We start from the raw sequence: 19277 nt of genomic DNA, 5'->3' as shown, positions 1-19277 counted from the left end.
AGCACTTAGGCAAGAAAAATAAATAAAAGGTATACAAACTAGAAAGGAAAAGGTGAAACTTTCACTATTTGCAGGTGACATGATCCTATCTGTAGAAAGTCCCAAAAAATCTATAACAAAGCATCTAAAGCTGATAAATGATCACAGTAAATAACGTGCAAAAATTAGTGGTATTTTTGTACACTAATAATGAGCAAGCTGAGGAGTAAATCAAGGGAAAAAGTTCCAATTCCAATAGCAACTAAATGAATCAAATATCTAGGAATAAACTTAACTAAGGATGTAAAGGACTTGTACACAGAAAACTACACAATGCTGCTAAAAGAAATCAAAGAAAAACTAAGTAAATGGAAGAATATTCCATGTTCTTCAATTGGAAGACTAAATATCTTACCCAAATTGATTTACAGATTCAATGCAAACTCAGTAAAAGTTCCACCACCATTTTTCACTCAAGTGGAAAAGCCAATTATCAAACTTATTCGGAAGGGTAAAGGGACCCCATAAAGGCAATAGCATCTTGGAAAAGAAAAACAAAATTGGAAGATTCATGACTACCTGATTTGAAAGTATGCTACAAAGCTACAGTGGTCAAAACTGCATGGTAGTAGCACAAGGACGGACATACTGACCAATGGAACCAAATTGAGAGTTCAGATATAGACCTGCGCATAGAAGGCCAACTGATATTTGACAAGGTCACCAAGTCCACTCAACTGGGACAGAATAGTCTCTTCAACAAATGGCGTGTGGAGAACCGGATATCTGTATCCAAAAGAATGAAAGAGGATCGCTATCAAACGCCCTATACAAAAAGCAACTCAAGATAGATCAAAGACCTAAATACAAGAGTCTAAACCATAAAGCTCCTGGAAGATAATGTAGGGAAGCATTTATGAGATCTTATAGCAGGAAATGGTTTCATAAACTTTATATCCAAAGCATGAGCAATGAAAGAAAAAAACAGATAAATGGGACCTTTTTCAAAATTAAAAACTTTTGTGCTTCAAAGGAGTTTGTCAAGAAAGTGAAAATGCAGCCTACTCAATGGGAGAAAGTATTTGGGAACCACTTATCTGATAAGGGTCTAATATCCAGCATATATAAACAATCTTACATCTCAAAAATAAAAAGACAACCCATTTAAAAAATGGGCAAGAGATTTGAATAGACACTTTTCCAAAAAGGAAATACAAATAGCTAAAAAGCACATGAAAAGATGCTTAACGTCACTATTAGGGAAATGCAAATCAAAACTACAATAAGATATCATCTTATACCTATTAGGCTGGCTACTATTTTTTAAAAAGCAAAAACAGAAAACTGCAAGTGTTGGAGAGGATGCAGAGGAACAGGAACACTCATCCACTGCTAGTGGGAATGTAAAATGGTGCAGCCACTTTGGAGGATGGTCTGGCAGTTCCTCAGGAAGCCAAGTATGGAACTGCTGTATGATCTGGCAATCCCAATACTAGGAAAAGACCCAGAAGAATTGAAAACAGGGACAAGAGCAGATATATACATACCAATGTTCATTGCGGCACTATTCACAATTGCCAAAAGCTGTAAGCAACCCAAGTGTCCATCAACAGATGAAAGGATAAACAAAATGTGGTATATATACTTGATGGAATATTACTCAGCTAAAAGAAGGAATGAAGTATTGACATATGCGACAACATGGATGAATTTCAAAAACCTTGTTAAGTGAAGTAAGCCAGTCACTAAAGCACAAATACTGCCAGTCACTTAGTTCACTGATAAGAACTAAGAGTATTGAACAGATCTACAGAGGCAGAGTCTGAAAGATAGGGTTGGGGGGGGCGGGCGGCTGGGCTATCCATGGAGCTAGGGGAAGGGCTGGAGGAAGGAACAGTGAACTCTGGGGAAGCTGAGGACTGTGGTTGAGAATACAATTGTGGGAGTGTTCTTTTGGCAACTAATGCATGATTGATGGTGGAGAGATATGTAGGTAAGGGTGAATTTGAGGCATGCCTCTATGGAATATGAATGTGCTCATGCTGTCACAGAGTATTATCTCAGGGGGCGGAGACCAACATGATAACCAACAAAATATTAAATTCTCACCTGGGGAGTCCTGCTACATTCTCAAATAGAGTGGCAAGAATCTCTACAGTACATAGGCAATGCATACTGAAAGAGGACAGACCAATATGCCAAGACCTCAATATTAATGTTTGTACTTTTATGAACCTTATTCCTGTGAAATTGAAACTCTAATGATATCTACTGCCTAAGAGTTACCTCCTGAAAACCTCCTTGTTACTCAACTGTGGCCTCTCTTTAAGCCAAAATTAGAAATAAACTATCATCCCGCCAGTGTGGGACATGACTCCCAGGGATGAGCCTTCCTGGCATCGGGAGATTAATACAAAATTCCAAACAGCAATGCATTTGAAAAAGATCTTGACCAAATGGGGGAAACATTAAATACAAAAGAGTTTTTTTTTTTAATTTGTAATGATTCTTTTTTTTTTATACAAAAGAGTTTTTACAGCTAAGAGACTTCAAAATGAGTCAGGAGGTCATCCCAGAGGTTACACTTACACACATTTTAGGAGGATCTCACAGACTGCTATGATAAACAAAGCCTCAAATGGGTACTCCCAAGGGCTTTAGAGACATCTGGACACTATAGTCAAGGCACACAAACCCATGAATCAGCACCCCATCATTGGGCATTACCTTGGAATATGAGATAGCTTATTTCCCCCATATAACAGAGTTAGACTCATTTATAACTTCCCTACACATGATTCTTCTAGCCCTTTTTCTTTTAACTGATAATTAGCATTATACCTGCTAAACATATGTTCAAGAGACTTAAATCTTAGTTCTGTGTATATTTTTGAGCCTCTGGAAACTAACCAAAAGTTTGCAGCAACCAGGAGAACATTTAATCAAGAAAACAAGCTGAATTTCAGTAAGAAGAGAAAGTTCTAAGGTATTCTAACTTTCCCTGGTCCTATCTTCTGTTCCCTTGCTCAGCAGTATACTCAAAATTAAGAGCTCACACTGGGAAGCGGACTTGGCCCAATGGATAGGGCGTCTGCCTATCACATGGGAGGTCCACGGTTCAAACCCCGGGCCTCCTTGACCCCTGTGGAGCTGGCCCATGCACAGTGCTGATGTGCACAACGAGTGCCCTACCACACAGGGGCGTGCCCCGCGTAAGGAAGCCCCACACTCAAGGAGTGCATCCCGTAAGGAGAGCCGCCCACTGCAAAAGAAGATGCAGCCTGCCCAAGAATGGCACCGCACTCTCGGAGAGCTGACACAACAAGATGACGCAACAACAACAAAAAAGAAACACAGATTCCCTGTGCCGCTGATAAGGATAAAAGCAGTCACAGAGGAGCACCCAGCAAATGGACACAGAGAGCAGACAACTGGTGGTGGGGGGAATAAATAAAGATAAATCTTTAAAAAAAAATAAAATAAAATAAAAATGTTAAAAAAAAAGAAAGAAACAGATTCCTGGTGCCGCTGATAAGGATAGAAGTGGTCACAGAAGAACATACAGCAAGTGGACACAGAGAGCAGACAATGGGGGGGGGGGAGTGGCTAGGAGGGGGGGGGAGTGGCTAGGAGGGGGGGAAGGGGAGAGAAATTAAAATAAATAAATAAATCTTAAAAAAAAAAAAAAGAGCTCACACTGCCAGGACCAGTACTGAAGAGAACTGATTATACCTCAGACACTGGACTTAATAGGAACAGACTTTAAATCAGCTATTTTAAATAAGTCCCAAGAGCAAAGGAAAACCATAAGCAAGGAAATAAAGGAAACCATGAGAATGATGTCTTACCAATGAACAAATAATAAAGTGATAAAATTACTAAAAAAAGAAACCAAACACAAGATTTTTCTGTAAACCTATAACTTCTCTAATAATATTATTATCTAACTTAAAAAAAAAACCAAACAAATACAAATTCTGTAGTTGAAAAGTACAATAATTGAAATAAAAATTTCACTAGAGGGGATCAATAGCAGATTTGAGGAAGCAGAAAAAAGAATCACTGAACTTAAAAACTGAAGACAAAAATAATTTTGAAAGCAGAAAGAAAGAAGTGACTCTCTTATACAAGAAATCCACAATCAGATTAATAACTGATTTCTTATCAGAAACTACAAAGGCAAGACAGAAGACAGTAGGATGACATATTCCAAATACTGCTAAGATTCAGATCCTGAATCTTAGCAGGGTTGCAGCTAACACCTACTCTCCAGTTCATCAGATGTGTTCAGGACAACCAACAAAATGATGATAACTGACATCCCCCATTCCAAAAACAAATAGCACCTACAAAAGTAAGCAAAAGAGCTCATTCCATCTGCTCCTTAATATCTAAGCCCCCTCTCAATCTGAAGCAGAGCAGTCTTATCATCCCAAAATCCTTCAGACTGAGGAATGAACAAACATAAGGCAGGAATGCAATTGTGGGTAAAAGTAGACATTATTATTGTAGCGATGAAAGAACTTGTAACAATGATACAAAGATAGTGGTTATCAGATGTTCTCAGGGGAGGGGAAGGGAAGAACAGGTGAAACACAGAGCATTTTTAAGATATTGGAATTGTTCTGCATGATATTGCAACAACAGATACAGGTCATTATATATTTTGTCAAAACCTATAAATTTGCAAGTGCAAAGTATAAACCATAATGTAAACTATAGACTTTGGTTATTGGCAATGCTTCAATATTTGTTGATCAACTGTAAAAATGTACCACACAAATATAAGACATTATTAATAGGGGAAAATGTGGGGGGAGGGGGGTTATTCCCCTATACTTTCAATGTAACTGTTCTATGATCTAAAATTTCTTTAAAAATAAAATTTATTATATGAATAAAAAGAATAAGAGAACTGTACACTTTCAGAAAACAACAGTATAAACCCTCAAGAAACCAAAACCAAAAAAAAACAGAGTAGTTCTGGTACAGAAACATACAGAAAGATGAAGAAAAACAAGTCCAGGAACAGGTCCCAGGATATCCTGAAGAAATGAGTCTTACTCAGAAGTTAGATTATAAAGTTATCACAGAAAATGAAAAATCTCAACAGATGCAATTCCCTTGACAAATCCTTAGTCACATCAAAATTACCAGCAACTGAACACTTGTAAACTCAGAAGCCAGGAATTAACTTTGTTTCTCTGCATGTCATCTTCCATGCTCCTGACCCGCAATGGCAATTAAAAAGTATGAAACAATGCTGTTGTAAACATAATTTACTATTTAATAAGAAAGTTAATTCTAATTAGTGACAAGGCAATAATTTAGTAAATGTTATGAAGACTAGATAAATGTAAATTGGAATCCCAAGCTTATATAGAGATTTGAAATCAAATTGAAGCACCTTATCAATCCACTGTCAATCAAAAAATGGTAACCTGGACCAAGTTAAGAGTGGCATCTTTAAACTTAGTTCTCTTCCTCACCCCTACACACTGGTGGAGAACAGGAAGTTGGAGAGGATGCAGGGACCACTGCCAGACCACAGAACCCCAGCGTCATCCAAGCAGCTGAGGGCCACAGTCTTAGCTACATTGAAGGGATGTGTGGAAAACCCTTGGAGTTAAGCTTTAATCATCTAAATGAGAATATTATAAAACTTGAAAGTAGTGAAAAAATTTGTGGATCCTAGTAAGGGTGCCATGAATGAAGGAAAGGAAGGGTTAACTGGGATGGTATAGCTAGACATAGTGATTAAGTGAAAAACTGTTTGAAGTTTTCCTCAACAAGTCAAGACCTCTTGATAGATCAATCACACATGTATATCTATGCACAAGACAATAAAAGGCCAAATGTTACAGTAGTTATCTCTATGGTAAAATTATAAATAATTTCTCTAATTTCTTTCTACATTTTTCAGGCTGATCATGTATTTCATTTGTCAAAGGAAAATCAAAGTCATTATAAAAAAAGGTAACACTAGTGAAATGTTATGAAAACCCATCTTCATACAAGTTAACTATTAAGTTAGATTTTCAGGTGTTTTCTGGAAATAAAACAATTCACAGTGGGGAGGGAAATGAGACATTGTTCTTTATTGTTAATGTTAAAGAAATTATTTGAAAAGGCTGGAAATAAAGAGCAAGCTAGCACTTTCATTCTGTGAAATGATTCATATGAAATCATTTTTTGCAATGTAATAGACAAAAATAATCCTAATGCACTGAAACCATCAAAACCTGCAAAGTGGTACAAAAAATACCTTGTCAAAGTATTTTTTTAGTGTGGTAAGTCTGTCATCATTTGTGAATCTCATACATCAAAATAAAGGTGATCAAATAATTTTGTGAAAGTAATTAATTTCACTCTAAAAACCCACTGACCTATTGAAGGTACATATTCATATATTAACAGCTAAACAGTGATACCAAACATTAAAAGCACAAGAGTGCAAAGAACCTAAATTCCAAAATTAAGGACCATATAAACAGATCAATATTTAAAGAACATTATTTAGTATTAAGTATTAGCTAGTAAAGTAAAAACCTTTATAAAACCTTTGGCACGTAAGTTTTTGTCAAATATAAACTCATTTGGCTGGCTAAATAAAAATATCATGGGTGACAACAATGAACATGGCAGAGTAAGGAACTGCAAAAGTCCCTCCTTGAAAGCAACAACAACAACAAAAATGGACAAAAACTGTCAGAATCAATTTTTTTTGAGCCTCTGGAAACTAACCAAAAGTTTGCAGCAACCAGGAGAACATCTAATCAAGAAAACAAGCTGAATTTCAGTAAGAAGAGAAAGTTCTAAGGTATTCTAACTTTCCCTGGTCCTATCTTCTGTTCCCTTGCTCAGCAGTATACTCAAAATTAAGAGCTCACACTGGGAAGCGGACTTGGCCCAATGGATAGGGCGTCTGCCTATCACATGGGAGGTCCACGGTTCAAACCCCGGGCCTCCTTGACCCCTGTGGAGCTGGCCCATGCACAGTGCTGATGTGCACAACGAGTGCCCTACCACACAGGGGCGTGCCCCGCGTAAGGAAGCCCCACACTCAAGGAGTGCATCCCGTAAGGAGAGCCGCCCACTGCAAAAGAAGATGCAGCCTGCCCAAGAATGGCACCGCACTCTCGGAGAGCTGACACAACAAGATGACGCAACAACAACAAAAAAGAAACACAGATTCCCTGTGCCGCTGATAAGGATAAAAGCAGTCACAGAGGAGCACCCAGCGAATGGACACAGAGAGCAGACAACTGGTGGTGGGGGGAATAAATAAAGATAAATCTTTAAAAAAAAATAAAATAAAATAAAAATGTTAAAAAAAAAGAAAGAAACAGATTCCTGGTGCCGCTGATAAGGATAGAAGTGGTCACAGAAGAACATACAGCAAGTGGACACAGAGAGCAGACAATGGGGGGGGGGGAGTGGCTAGGAGGGGGGGGAGTGGCTAGGAGGGGGGGAAGGGGAGAGAAATTAAAATAAATAAATAAATCTTAAAAAAAAAAAAAGAGCTCACACTGCCAGGACCAGTACTGAAGAGAACTGATTATACCTCAGACACTGGACTTAATAGGAACAGACTTTAAATCAGCTATTTTAAATAAGTCCCAAGAGCAAAGGAAAACCATAAGCAAGGAAATAAAGGAAACCATGAGAATGATGTCTTACCAATGAACAAATAATAAAGTGATAAAATTACTAAAAAAAGAAACCAAACACAAGATTTTTCTGTAAACCTATAACTTCTCTAATAATATTATTATCTAACTTAAAAAAACAAACAAACAAATACAAATTCTGTAGTTGAAAAGTACAATAATTGAAATAAAAATTTCACTAGAGGGGATCAATAGCAGATTTGAGGAAGCAGAAAAAAGAATCACTGAACTTAAAAACTGAAGACAAAAATAATTTTGAAAGCAGAAAGAAAGAAGTGACTCTCTTATACAAGAAATCCACAATCAGATTAATAACTGATTTCTTATCAGAAACCACAAAGGCAAGACAGAAGACAGTAGGATGACATATTCCAAATACTGCAAGAAAAAAACACAAACCAAGAATTCTTAATCTAGCAAAGCCATTCTTTAAAAACAGAGAAATTAAGTCATTCCCAGATAAACAGAAACTGAGGGATTTTTGATGCTAGCAAACTTGACCTACAAGAAATGCTAAAGGGAATCTTTCAGGCTAAAATAAAAGGACACTAGACAGTTATTCAAATTTACACAAAGATAAAGAACACTGGTAAAGATAAGATCATAGGTAAATATAAAAGACAATATTAATGCATATTTTTGTTTGTAATTCATCTTTATTACCATCTGATTTAAAAAAACAACTGCATAAACCAATAATTATAAATCTCTGCTGATGAGTACACAGTGTATAATGGTGTTAATTTTGTGAAAATAACAGCATGGAGAGGGAAACTGAGGTATATAGCAGCAAAGAGCTGCATACTACTGAAATTAAGTTTGCATAAATCCAAGCACCATTGTTATAAATTAAGATGTTAATTGCCACACTCATCCTAAAGAACAGAAAATGTCTGCAACTGCAGGCAAGTTATCTCCATCCATCTGCCCCATTGGATCTAAGCCCCCTCTCAATTAGAAACAGTTAAAAACAAAGTGAGCATCACCATCCCAAAATCCTCAAGACTGGGGAATAAACAATGGACTAAAGTAGATTTATTATTATAATAGCAGTGGAAGAACTTTTATCATTGATATAAAGGCAGTGGACACCAGAGGTTCTGAGGGGAGAAAGATGGAAGAAAAGATGTAATATGGGGGCATTTTTGGGACATTGGAATTATCCTGCATGACATTGCAATGATGGATACAGCCATTATACATTTTGTCATAACCTATAAAATCTGTAAGGCAGAGTATAAACTACAATGTAAAGAACAGTCCAAAGTCAGGAGCAATGCTTCAATGTGTTCATCAATTGTAACAAATGTATCACACTAATGAAACATGTTGTTAATGTGAGAAAGTGTGGGAGGGGGAGGAGTTGGGGTATATGGAAGTCCCCTATTTTTTTATGTAATTGAAACCTTTTTAAAAAAAAATTTTTTTTAAAAGATGTTATTTGTTATCTCCAAGGTAACCACTAAAAAAAATCTCAAAAATATATAATAGGGAAGAGGATTTAGCTCAAAAGATAGAGCATCCGCCTACCACATAGGAGGTCCAGGGTTCAAACCCAGGGCCCCCTGACCCATGTGGTGAGCTGGTCTACTCGCAGTGCTGGTGCATGCAAGAGTGCCGTGCCACGCAGGAGTGTCCCCCATGTAGGGGAGCCTCACGCGCAAGGAGTGCACCCTGCAAGGAGAGCCACCCTGTGTGAACAAAGCGCAGCCTGCCCAGGAGTGGCGGTGCACACACGGAGAGCTGATGCAGGAAGATGACACCCTGGTGCCGCTGACAAGAATGCAAGCGGACACAGAAGAACACATGGTGAATGGACAGAGAGAGCAGACAACTGGGGTAAGGGGGAGGGAAGGGTAGAGAAATAAATAAAAAATAAATCTTAAAAAAAAAAAGAAAAGTAGATTAAACTATCCAACTAAAAAGGCAGAAATTGGCAAAGAAACATGCTTCAAATATATGCTGGCTATAAGAGATACACTTAGGGCGGCAGACTTGGCCCAGTGGTTAGGGCATCCGTCTATCACATGGGAGGTCTGCAGTTCAAGCCCCGGGCTTCCTTGACCCGTGTGGAGCTGGCCCATGCGCAGTGCTGATGCATGCAAGGAGTGCCCTGTCATGCAGGGGTGTCCCCCACATAGTGGAGCCCCACGCACAAGGAGTGCGCCCCGTAAGGAGAGCTGCCCAGTGCAAAAGAAAGTGCAGCCTGCCCAGGAATGGTGCCGCACACAAGGAGAGCTGACACAAGAAGATGACACAACAAAAGGAAACACAGATTCCCGTGCTGCTGAACAAAAACAGAAGCGGACAAAGAAGACACAGCAAATAGACACAGAGAACAGACAACTGGGGTGGGGAGGGGGGAGAGAAATAAATAAATAAATCGTGAAAAAAAAAAAAGAGAGATACGTTTAGGTCCAAGGATACAAACACGTTAGAAGTTAAAAGGACAGAAAAAAATATTCCATGCAAATAGTAATCAAAAAGGAGCTGAAATAGCTATGCCAATATGAGACAAAGTACACCTTGACACAAAAACTGTTAGGAGAGAAAAGGGACATTATATAATGACAAAAGGGTCAATCCATCAAAAATATGTAACTATAAACACGTACACACCTAACAACAGAGTCCTAAGACACATGAAACAAAAACTAACAAAATTTAAAAAAAAAAACCTGACAGAATTGAAAGGAGAAATAGTTCAACAATGATTATTCAATACTAGATAATGATAGCCAGATTATTCAATACTATATAATGAACAATTAGACTGAAAGCTGGCAAGGAAATAAAAGATTTGAACAACATTATAAACCAAGACCTAACAAATAATCTATAGAATACTCCAGCAGAAGTTTCTCAAGTAAATCGGGAATATTCTCCAGGATAGGACAAACCATATGTTAGATCACAAAACAAGTCTCAGAAAATTTGATTAAAATCATACAAAGTATGTTCTCCAATCATAATAAAACATAATTATTGTTAAGATGGCAATACTCCCCAAATTGACCTACAGATTTTAAACATTCTCTATCAAAATTCCAGCTGGCTTTTTTTTTCTTCCAGAAATTGACAAATTGATCCTAAAATTCATTTGGAAATTCAAGGAACCAGAGTAGTCAAAACAATCTTGAAAAAGGAGAACAAAATAGGAGGATTCACACTTCTGAATTCCAAAATTTATTATAACACTATGATAATAAAGACAGTGTGGTACTGGCATAAGGAAAGACATTTAGATCAGTGAGGCAGAATTAAGAGAACAGAAATAAATCCATACATTTATGGTCAACTGATTTCTAACAATGCCAAGACCATTCACTGGGCAAAGAATGGTTTTTTCAACAAATGGTGCTGGGAAACAAATGTATTTTTATTCTTAACTAGCCATATAAAGGAATAAAATATTGATATATGCTATAATACATATGAACATCAAAAACACTATGCTAAGTAAAAGAAGTCAGACACAAAAGGCCTAATATTGTACGATACCATTTGTATGGAATGCATCAAGAGACAGAAAGTAGATTAGTGGTTGCCAGGGCCTCAGGAGTGACTGCTTAAAGGGTATGGGTATTTTTGGAGGGTGATAAAAATGTTCTAGAATTAGATAGTAGTGATGATTGTACAAACTTATAAATATACTAAAACCATTGAACTGTACACTTTGAAATGGCAAAAATGGTATGTTTTGCATTAAGTAAATTTTATCTCAAATACATAAATAAAACATCACATAACTGAAAATTAAATTACTTCTTGTAGTAAACCCATTCCATTATAATTTGAAATAATGTCAGATGTTCATCAAATCTTTGTAAACTATGTTTTCAAATTTCTAGATCTTCCTAGTACATGTATACAGATATCAATTTATCTTTACTGGGAAGCGGACTTGGCCCAATGGATAGGGAGTCCGCCTACCACACGGGAGATCTGCAGTTCAAACCCTGGGCCTCCTTGACCCGTGTGGAGCTGGCCCGTGTGCAGTGCTGATGCGCGCACGGAGTGCCCTGCCACGCAGGGGTGTCCCCCGTGTAGGGGAGCCCCACGCACAAGGAGTGCCCTGTAAGGAGAGCCGCCCAGTGCGAAAGAAAGTGCAGCCTGCCCAAGAATGGCACCACACACACAGAAAGCTGACACAGCAAGATGACGTAACAAAAAGAAACACAGATTCCCGGTGCCGCTGATAAGGATAGAAGCAGTCACAGAAGAACACACAGTGAATGGACACAGAGAGCAGACAACTGCGGGGGGGGAAAGGGAGAGAAATAAATTTAAAATTAAAAAGAAAAATTTATCTTTATCATGCTTACAACTTATTTTAGGAGCCTATAAGAGCAAGTAAGTTGTTTTAATGATAGCTATTATACAAATTGAGCCAATCGAAGAATAATGAAGCAATTCTAAACCTCCAAAACCCTAAAAATAAGATAGAGAGCTCTCTTTATGAAACTTGACTTTTTAATCAGCATATATAGCAGAGAATTTGTGAATATGTGATTATTAATTTATTTCTAATGGCATTTTAGAAAGCATTTAGAAAGTGCCAAAATGAAGCTAACATCATTATTTTTCATCTATCAAAATTAGAAATTTTTATCCTGTTTAAGAAGTCATGTGTCATTGATAATGATTACAACCAGCTTTACAATTCTTATCTTTAATCATTGTAAGCTTAATGAGAACAGCTAGACAATGTTTTTATAGTCTACGCCAAATGGAAGTTTTATAACCTGGAAGCATTATGCTTTTTTCATATCAAAAAGGTTCTATAAAGATATTCTTTTGAAATATGTAAGTACTTTTAAGATAAAAATTCAGTTTACCTTAAAATGGTTAATTGAACAGAGTCAATTTTATGGTGAACACCTGCAAATTCTGACAGTATCATTCTACATCAATTGCCTCAGTCTAAGAAAGCATGGAATGAACAAAAAGGATTTGAAAGAGTACAGCACTCAGAACTGGCCACTCACTGAGACAAGCCAACATCTTTGGAAGGCTCTAGTTAACAAATTTGCAATTAATAAAAGTAACAAAGTAAAAAAAATGACTCACTAAAAACCATTTCCCCAGAGATTGGGAAGAACAAAGCTGCTTGAATGAATAACCTCAAGTCAAATGGATGCTGAATGTTTCAAAACAGCAATAAAAGGCACTAAAAGGCTTCATACTATAAAATCTGAAATACCACAATAAGAGAAGGGAAAATCAAATAATTCTAATAAAAACTTTCAAAACCTGCCAGGTACCTTCCAAGAAAGGATTATCTTTAAGACTATTAAATTCGGTAAGATATGTCCAATACTATTAACAAATCAATAAATATTAAATTTTTCTCAGTTGTCAATTAATACAAAAATGCAAAAAGGAAAATTTTTAAAAAAAAGACATTTACCTCTTCTAAGCTAGGGAGCGAAGAAGTAGATACTGTTCGAGATGACAATGGGTGAAATGGCTCTTGACCAATAGCATGTTGATGATTCTGAATTTGTACAAAAGGGTTTTGTGGTGGCCTATGAGGCAATGGAGGTAGGCTATAGGGAAAGCCCGGCCCCATTAGATGATTCTGTTGTAAATTTGCAAAAGTCCATGCTCCATCAGGTGCCAGGTACTTCAAGGGAGGAGGGGCAATGTGTTCAGATGGCAATGAGAAAGGCGAGCTGAATATCTGAGGTGGGAGGCGCTGTGGAAATGCTGGGCTGGTGGCAACTTCAATGTCTCTGCTGTTGTCACTAAAGTTAGAAAAGTGGCTACTGTGATCTGAGCTGGATGGGGGAGATGGGACTGCTGGTGGGCTCCTAGTCTGAACTTGTCTATACTGCAAAAGTCTTGATTGAGGTGGTGGCATTTCAGCTAGTTCCCGTGTTTCACTTTGATCACGACTGGATAGTTCTCTGATTAAGTCTTGAAACCTACATAAAGATGATGAAATATGATTAGGAGAAAACAGAAGAAAAACTCATCACATTAACGAGCATTTAGTCAACTAAACATGTAATTTCAACAAACAAAATCATAATACTTAATTGGAACTAACATTAGTTAATAGATCTAAACTCAAATGTAAGCATTAACACTCCATAGATGCTGAAGTGCAGACACTAAATATGCCCAAGTACTGACTGGGAAATATATATATTTATTTATTTATTTTCTCTTAGCATTAAAAACAACTGTCCTTGTCAGTACATGTTGTCAATAAATGGTAGTTATAAAAGGTCAAAAAGGTCACTATAATGGTGGACTTTATTCAGAAGGAATTAGGAAATACTTCACAGCATTCACATGGCACTGGCTTTTAAAAAAAAGTTTAGAGTCAGATTGAACACACTTAACCACCTTTGGTTTTGGAAAGTAGAATTCTGTGCTACCTGAAAAAGAAATTTTAATAATAAATTTATCTTTTAACTTTTAACCTTTAATTTACTTGTCTTTTTATTCATTCTTTATAAGTACTACCACTAAGATTGAAAAAAATATCCACAGTGATGGTGTTTCTCCTGCAGGAAAGACTAAAAGGCAAGGGGTCTAGTTAATTTACATTCCATGGCAGATCATCTGTGCCTAGATTTGTACAAGGGCTGCTTCTACATGAATTTTCTGTCTTAGAGTCAATCAAGGAAACTTTGTAGTGCCTGCCTAGAAAGCCAGCATACAATTTTTTGGGGACAATATTTCAATTTGACACTAACAGAGCAACATTCAAGAAGAAAAATAGTGGGCGGGAGTGGTGATGGTAATGTTTCAGAGGCTATTTTGAGACTGCTAAAATAAGGCACCTTGAGTATGTTGTTTCTGCTTCATCTTCGGCACTGCTGGTGAACTTCCAGTCTGCCCTCACTTGAGGCTGATGTAATCCAACAGGTGGCTGAGGAAGATGCTGGAGGTGAGGATGGTGATGGTGTGGATAGGGAATACTACCATGACTGAGATAGGCAGTATGCTCGTTCCACTGCTGTAACCGTGCTTGCTGCTGCCTTAATGTTTCCAGAGCTACACTCCCATGCATACGATGATCTACAAAAATACATGCAAAAATTTAAAGTTTTTGAGTATTTGGAGTTTCAGGTTAATTTTTTTCAAGGGTTTGTTCAACCAGAATTTTTCACACGAAGACAAAAAAAATGACTCCAATTTGGTTTTCAAAGTAAATGCTTTCTGAAACTTACAGTAACCAGAGTTATGGTAATAACAATAATTCTTCTTTACCTTGAAACTAATGTAAACTGCCATCAACTGGATACTTAATAATAAATAGTATTTGGAATTAGATACTCATTGTTACACTAAATGGTTGATTTTTTTGCTGGCATTTATTAAAGAAATGGATCAATAGTGGCCCAAAATAATATTGTATAGTACATGTCATTTTAAGTAAACAGACACTGAATTTTTCACATCCAGCATTGGCAGAATAAAGAGAGAACTTACCTAAAGCTTCCCCTATAGTCAGTCCCGAGGGGTTCTCCTCAATGAAGTTATTCAGATGTGAAGGAAGAATAGGACTGGGCTGTGCAATGGCCCTCAGGGGACTGTGGCCTTCGTGCAGCATGGGAGGGGGCTGCTGCTCAGGAATCACAGCTTCTGCAGAAGGAGACTGTGCTCGATGAGAAACTGCATTATTAAAAAAAGTGTTGTTGGGTCCTGCCTGGTACGCAGGAGAAAGCTGAGGAGGTGGCTGCTGAGTCTGCTGATTCAGCTGATTTTGCTGCTGGACTACGTGATTTGGTTGGGGTGGCATTTGATTTGGTTGTTCAGGCAAATTATTCTGCTGCTGACTTAACAAACTGTGCTGCTGAGGAATTGGAAATGGTGGCCTTGGTAACTGGGGAATGGGATGAAAATGGCGATTAGAGATTGCATACTGTGCATGAGAAGCAGGAAGAGGAAGATTTATATGTCTTGGGTTGAGATTATCTTTGCGATGAAATTTGGTATTGGGATAAACACCAGGGCGTGATTCAGGGCTTCTGTTTTGTAGATTTGATTCCAAATCAACCTGGGGGGAAAAAAAGCCAATTTTTTTAACCACAGGAGTCCAAGTCCAGTAGCTCTCCATCTTTTTCTACCCCTGACACATCTAAAGGATAAGATATATTCTTACCAGTAATGGCAAGGGTGCCGTGTGCCCCAATCAATCACATATGGACAGTCAAATAAAGGATTTTTTTAAATTAGGAAAGATGAAACAGATAAAAAACAGTATATTTTGAGTCATAAGAAAAAGATACTGCCATTTTATTAGCATATTATCTTTAATTCCTTTAAAAATATTATTTCTAATTTCTCACTTTCTTCCTTAGAAAGTTAACCATTCATTTCCCTCTAATAGAAATCATTAAAATGTATTATTTCCTTCTAATTTCATTGTTTCTGTATATTTAATCTATTTCTCAACCATCCACATTAATAAAAAGTATTTATCTTAATTTAAACAACTTTGAAATGAACAAAGAAACAAATACTATATCACCTTTGTTATAACCAGCTTGGTTATTAATTTTTGCCATTATATACTGACTTCATTCCTTCAACAATTTATTGAGGACCTACAAGAATATTGTGTCTGGTGTTGGAGATTAGAAAAACAGTAAGATTAAACTTGTCCCCTGAAGAGTTTAGAGCAGGGGTCAAACTATAACCCCCAGGTCAAATCTAATCCACTGGATTTTTGTAAATCAGGTTTCGTTTGAAAACAGCTACACTCATTCATTGACATATTGTTTATGGCTGTCTTCCCACTACAAAGACAGAGTTGAGTGATAGCAACAGAAAATATACAGCCAAGAAAGTCTAAAGGTTTATCATCGACCCTTTTCAGAAAAAGGTTCCTAACCTCTGGCTTAGAATCCAGTAAAGGAAACCAATATGTAAACATATAAATAGAGGTGCTATAAAAAAGAGTGCTATGAGATCCTAGTGCCTAAGAAAACTGAAGTCTTCACAGAGGCTATATAGAATTGGAGTTGAATATTTCAAGAAGACCTAGAATTTGCCAGGGAGGGAAGAACATTGTAGGGAAGGGTTAACAACATTCTAAATAAGAAGAGAAGCATGGTGGATTTGGAGAGCATGAGAAGTTTTGTGTAAAAAGTGCCATTACGTCACTTGTTTATATGTTAGTTTCCCTTTCTCAACATCAGGTGAAACTGTAAGAGCCTAATTACACAAGACTCTAAATGATTCAATATTGAGTATAAGCATATATATATATATATTTTTTTTAAATCCTATAAACTGTGGTAAGCTACCAAAGGTTTGTAAGCTAAAGAATGTTGTCATCCTTCTAAAACACAATCATACGTGGTGACAATAGAAAAAATGAAATGTAAAGTGGAAAGAGACAAGTTGTTTTTTCCAGCTCTGTCAAAATATCACTGAGCTGCTTTGGTGTATCAATCTCCTTACAGGTTTCAATGTTGAAGCAGTCACTGAGGATTCCTGAGTACATGAGATTTTTACCTGGTGACCAAGCTATTACAACAAATGGCTGTGATGTGCCAATCACAGCCAAGTACATTCACATCTCTAATCAACTAGTTCAAGTGAACTGCCATAAATTTGGCCAATCATGTCCTTAAGATCACAGAACTAAAAAAAAAAGTGAGAAGGATGACAACTCTGTCCCTGTCTTCCCAAGTAGCTTAATTCATGCCCTTCGAATGTCTCAGAACCTGCTTAAAATTTTTCATAAATGAAACATTTCCTCTCCCCTCCCCCCATAAATCTCCATCTCTTTTTTTAAATGACTGAAGCTATATCCATCTAGGATATACTTTTTCCAGAAGATGCTGATAATACACTATTCTGATTGCATGAGGGAGACCATGATTAGAGGTCAAGGTTTTTTGTGGATAAGTTGTTGTTTTAATTGCCTCCTTTGTTTCCAACTTTGATGTAGACAGGAAGGTAGGCCTGCATCAGAGAAATTTAAACCATAGTTACGGTACTCAGTGTTACTACAATGGGCTCACTAAGTAGGATATGAAGATGCCTGTATCTATTGTTAACAGAAATTAGATTATCCTCTATCACTATTACTTTCCTCTTAATATTGAAGCACTGGATCAAAAAGAGATAGAAACTCTTTTTTTTTTCTTGGCTGGGAAAGAGAATGAAGTATGCCTGTTAGGTTACCTATTTCCTACAGGGAAAGTTCATTAGAAAAATTTAAAAACAAAAATATGAGAGACACTTAACTATCTTAGCTTCAGTTGCTTTGGACAGCATCCTAGTATAGTTTCAGACTTCCTCTCACTAAAACTACTGCTATTACTGATATACTACCTAATATGACACTTATTCTCTTTCTCAAAAATATACCACTTCTACTTTCACTGCAGTTCCCCTCTTCCTCTAACCCAAGGTTCCCCGGGCTGCATCATTCTCACTGTAGCTCCTCCAGTGGGTACTGGATTCTTTCAGTTGTAGAAACTGTAAATCAGAGAACAGTTACTTAGAAGCAAGGCTAAGATTGGGGATCCAGATTCAGAAGTAATTTACTATGGAGCAGGTACTTAAAATCTTGGGATTGGATTTGTTTATAGTAAGAAACCATAGAATGAAAACAGAGCTAGGACAACGGAAGAACCCTGGGAAACCTTAATTTAAGGACTAGGGACTGATGAAGGAGGGGGTGGACAAGAACTTACAAAAGAGACAGAAGTGCACATTAGATAAGATGTGCTGAAGAAACCAAAAGAAACAAGATGCTCAAGAAAAAGAAGTAGAAAACAGAGCCAAGTAACAAAGTCAAATAACACTACAATTGAAGAATATTCATAAGATTTGGTGATTTGGAGCTCAATAGTTTCAGTGAAATGTTCAGGCCTAATATGAGACTGTATGAGTTAAGCTAGTAGGAGATGTGGTGGAAAGTAGTAGAGAAACTAGGCAATAGCTATAAGAGAGAATATAGTCAAAGGAAGCGTCTTTTTAAAAAACAGTCTATCAATCAGTGTACTTTAGGGCAGAAGAAATACAAACATCTTATAGGCTGAGTAGGAAGAGCCTGTAGGTGGAAAGAATCTAAAGATAAATGATAAGAAGGGACAAGGTCTGTGAGATGACAGGAAGAGGAGGGATTAGTCTTAATAGGAAATCTTATTCTGAAACTGGTGATAAATAATAAAGATGTTCAAGGATATAGAAAAGAGGATAAATTAATGCAGTGAAATCCTGATAACTTAAGTCTAAGGTGATTCATGATAATAAGGGTAACAGAATGTAGAAGGTAATGAAGTTTGCAAAGAACCACTGAAAAAATAGGGTAAACACGTAAAAGGAATGCAGTTTCAAATGAGATTAGCAAAGATGAATTTCTAGTGGCAATAATTCGACCAATGATATGATTTCATTTAACTGGGTTCACAACCACAGAAGCAAAGAAAGGAGATGAATGGACTAATAGTTAAGGATTTATACAGTGAGTGTGATATGAAAACTTAAGCCTGCCTTTCCAATATAACAGCTGTTTCCATTTTGAGATAATTTTCAATGATCCATGTGTAGCTGTGACTTCATTTACTTCCTTATAGAAAATCTCTAAATTCAAGTCTATCACTGAACAAAAAAGTTGAAAAAAGTATTCTAGATGAATGCAGTAACATAGCT

General features: G+C 37.0%; 1 protein-coding gene across 4 annotated transcripts in view; it reads right to left on the bottom strand.

Annotated features, from left to right (window-relative positions):
- Positions 1-19277, bottom strand: part of HELZ (helicase with zinc finger) — a 236830-nt gene that overhangs the window by 40744 nt on the left and 176809 nt on the right. For all 4 annotated transcript variants that reach the window (XM_058284578.2, XM_058284577.2, XM_058284579.2 and 1 more), the window contains 3 exons: positions 15096-15663; positions 14444-14681; positions 13060-13576 (listed from right to left, as the gene is read on the bottom strand). In XM_058284578.2, the coding sequence (XP_058140561.1) occupies positions 13060-13576; positions 14444-14681; positions 15096-15663 (1323 nt within the window). The remainder of the gene's footprint in view (positions 1-13059; positions 13577-14443; positions 14682-15095; positions 15664-19277) is intronic.

The sequence above is a fragment of the Dasypus novemcinctus genome, chromosome 21, assembly GCF_030445035.2.
Source record: "Dasypus novemcinctus isolate mDasNov1 chromosome 21, mDasNov1.1.hap2, whole genome shotgun sequence".
Lineage (NCBI taxonomy): Eukaryota > Metazoa > Chordata > Mammalia > Cingulata > Dasypodidae > Dasypus > Dasypus novemcinctus.
This window is presented reverse-complemented; position numbering and strand designations above follow the sequence as displayed.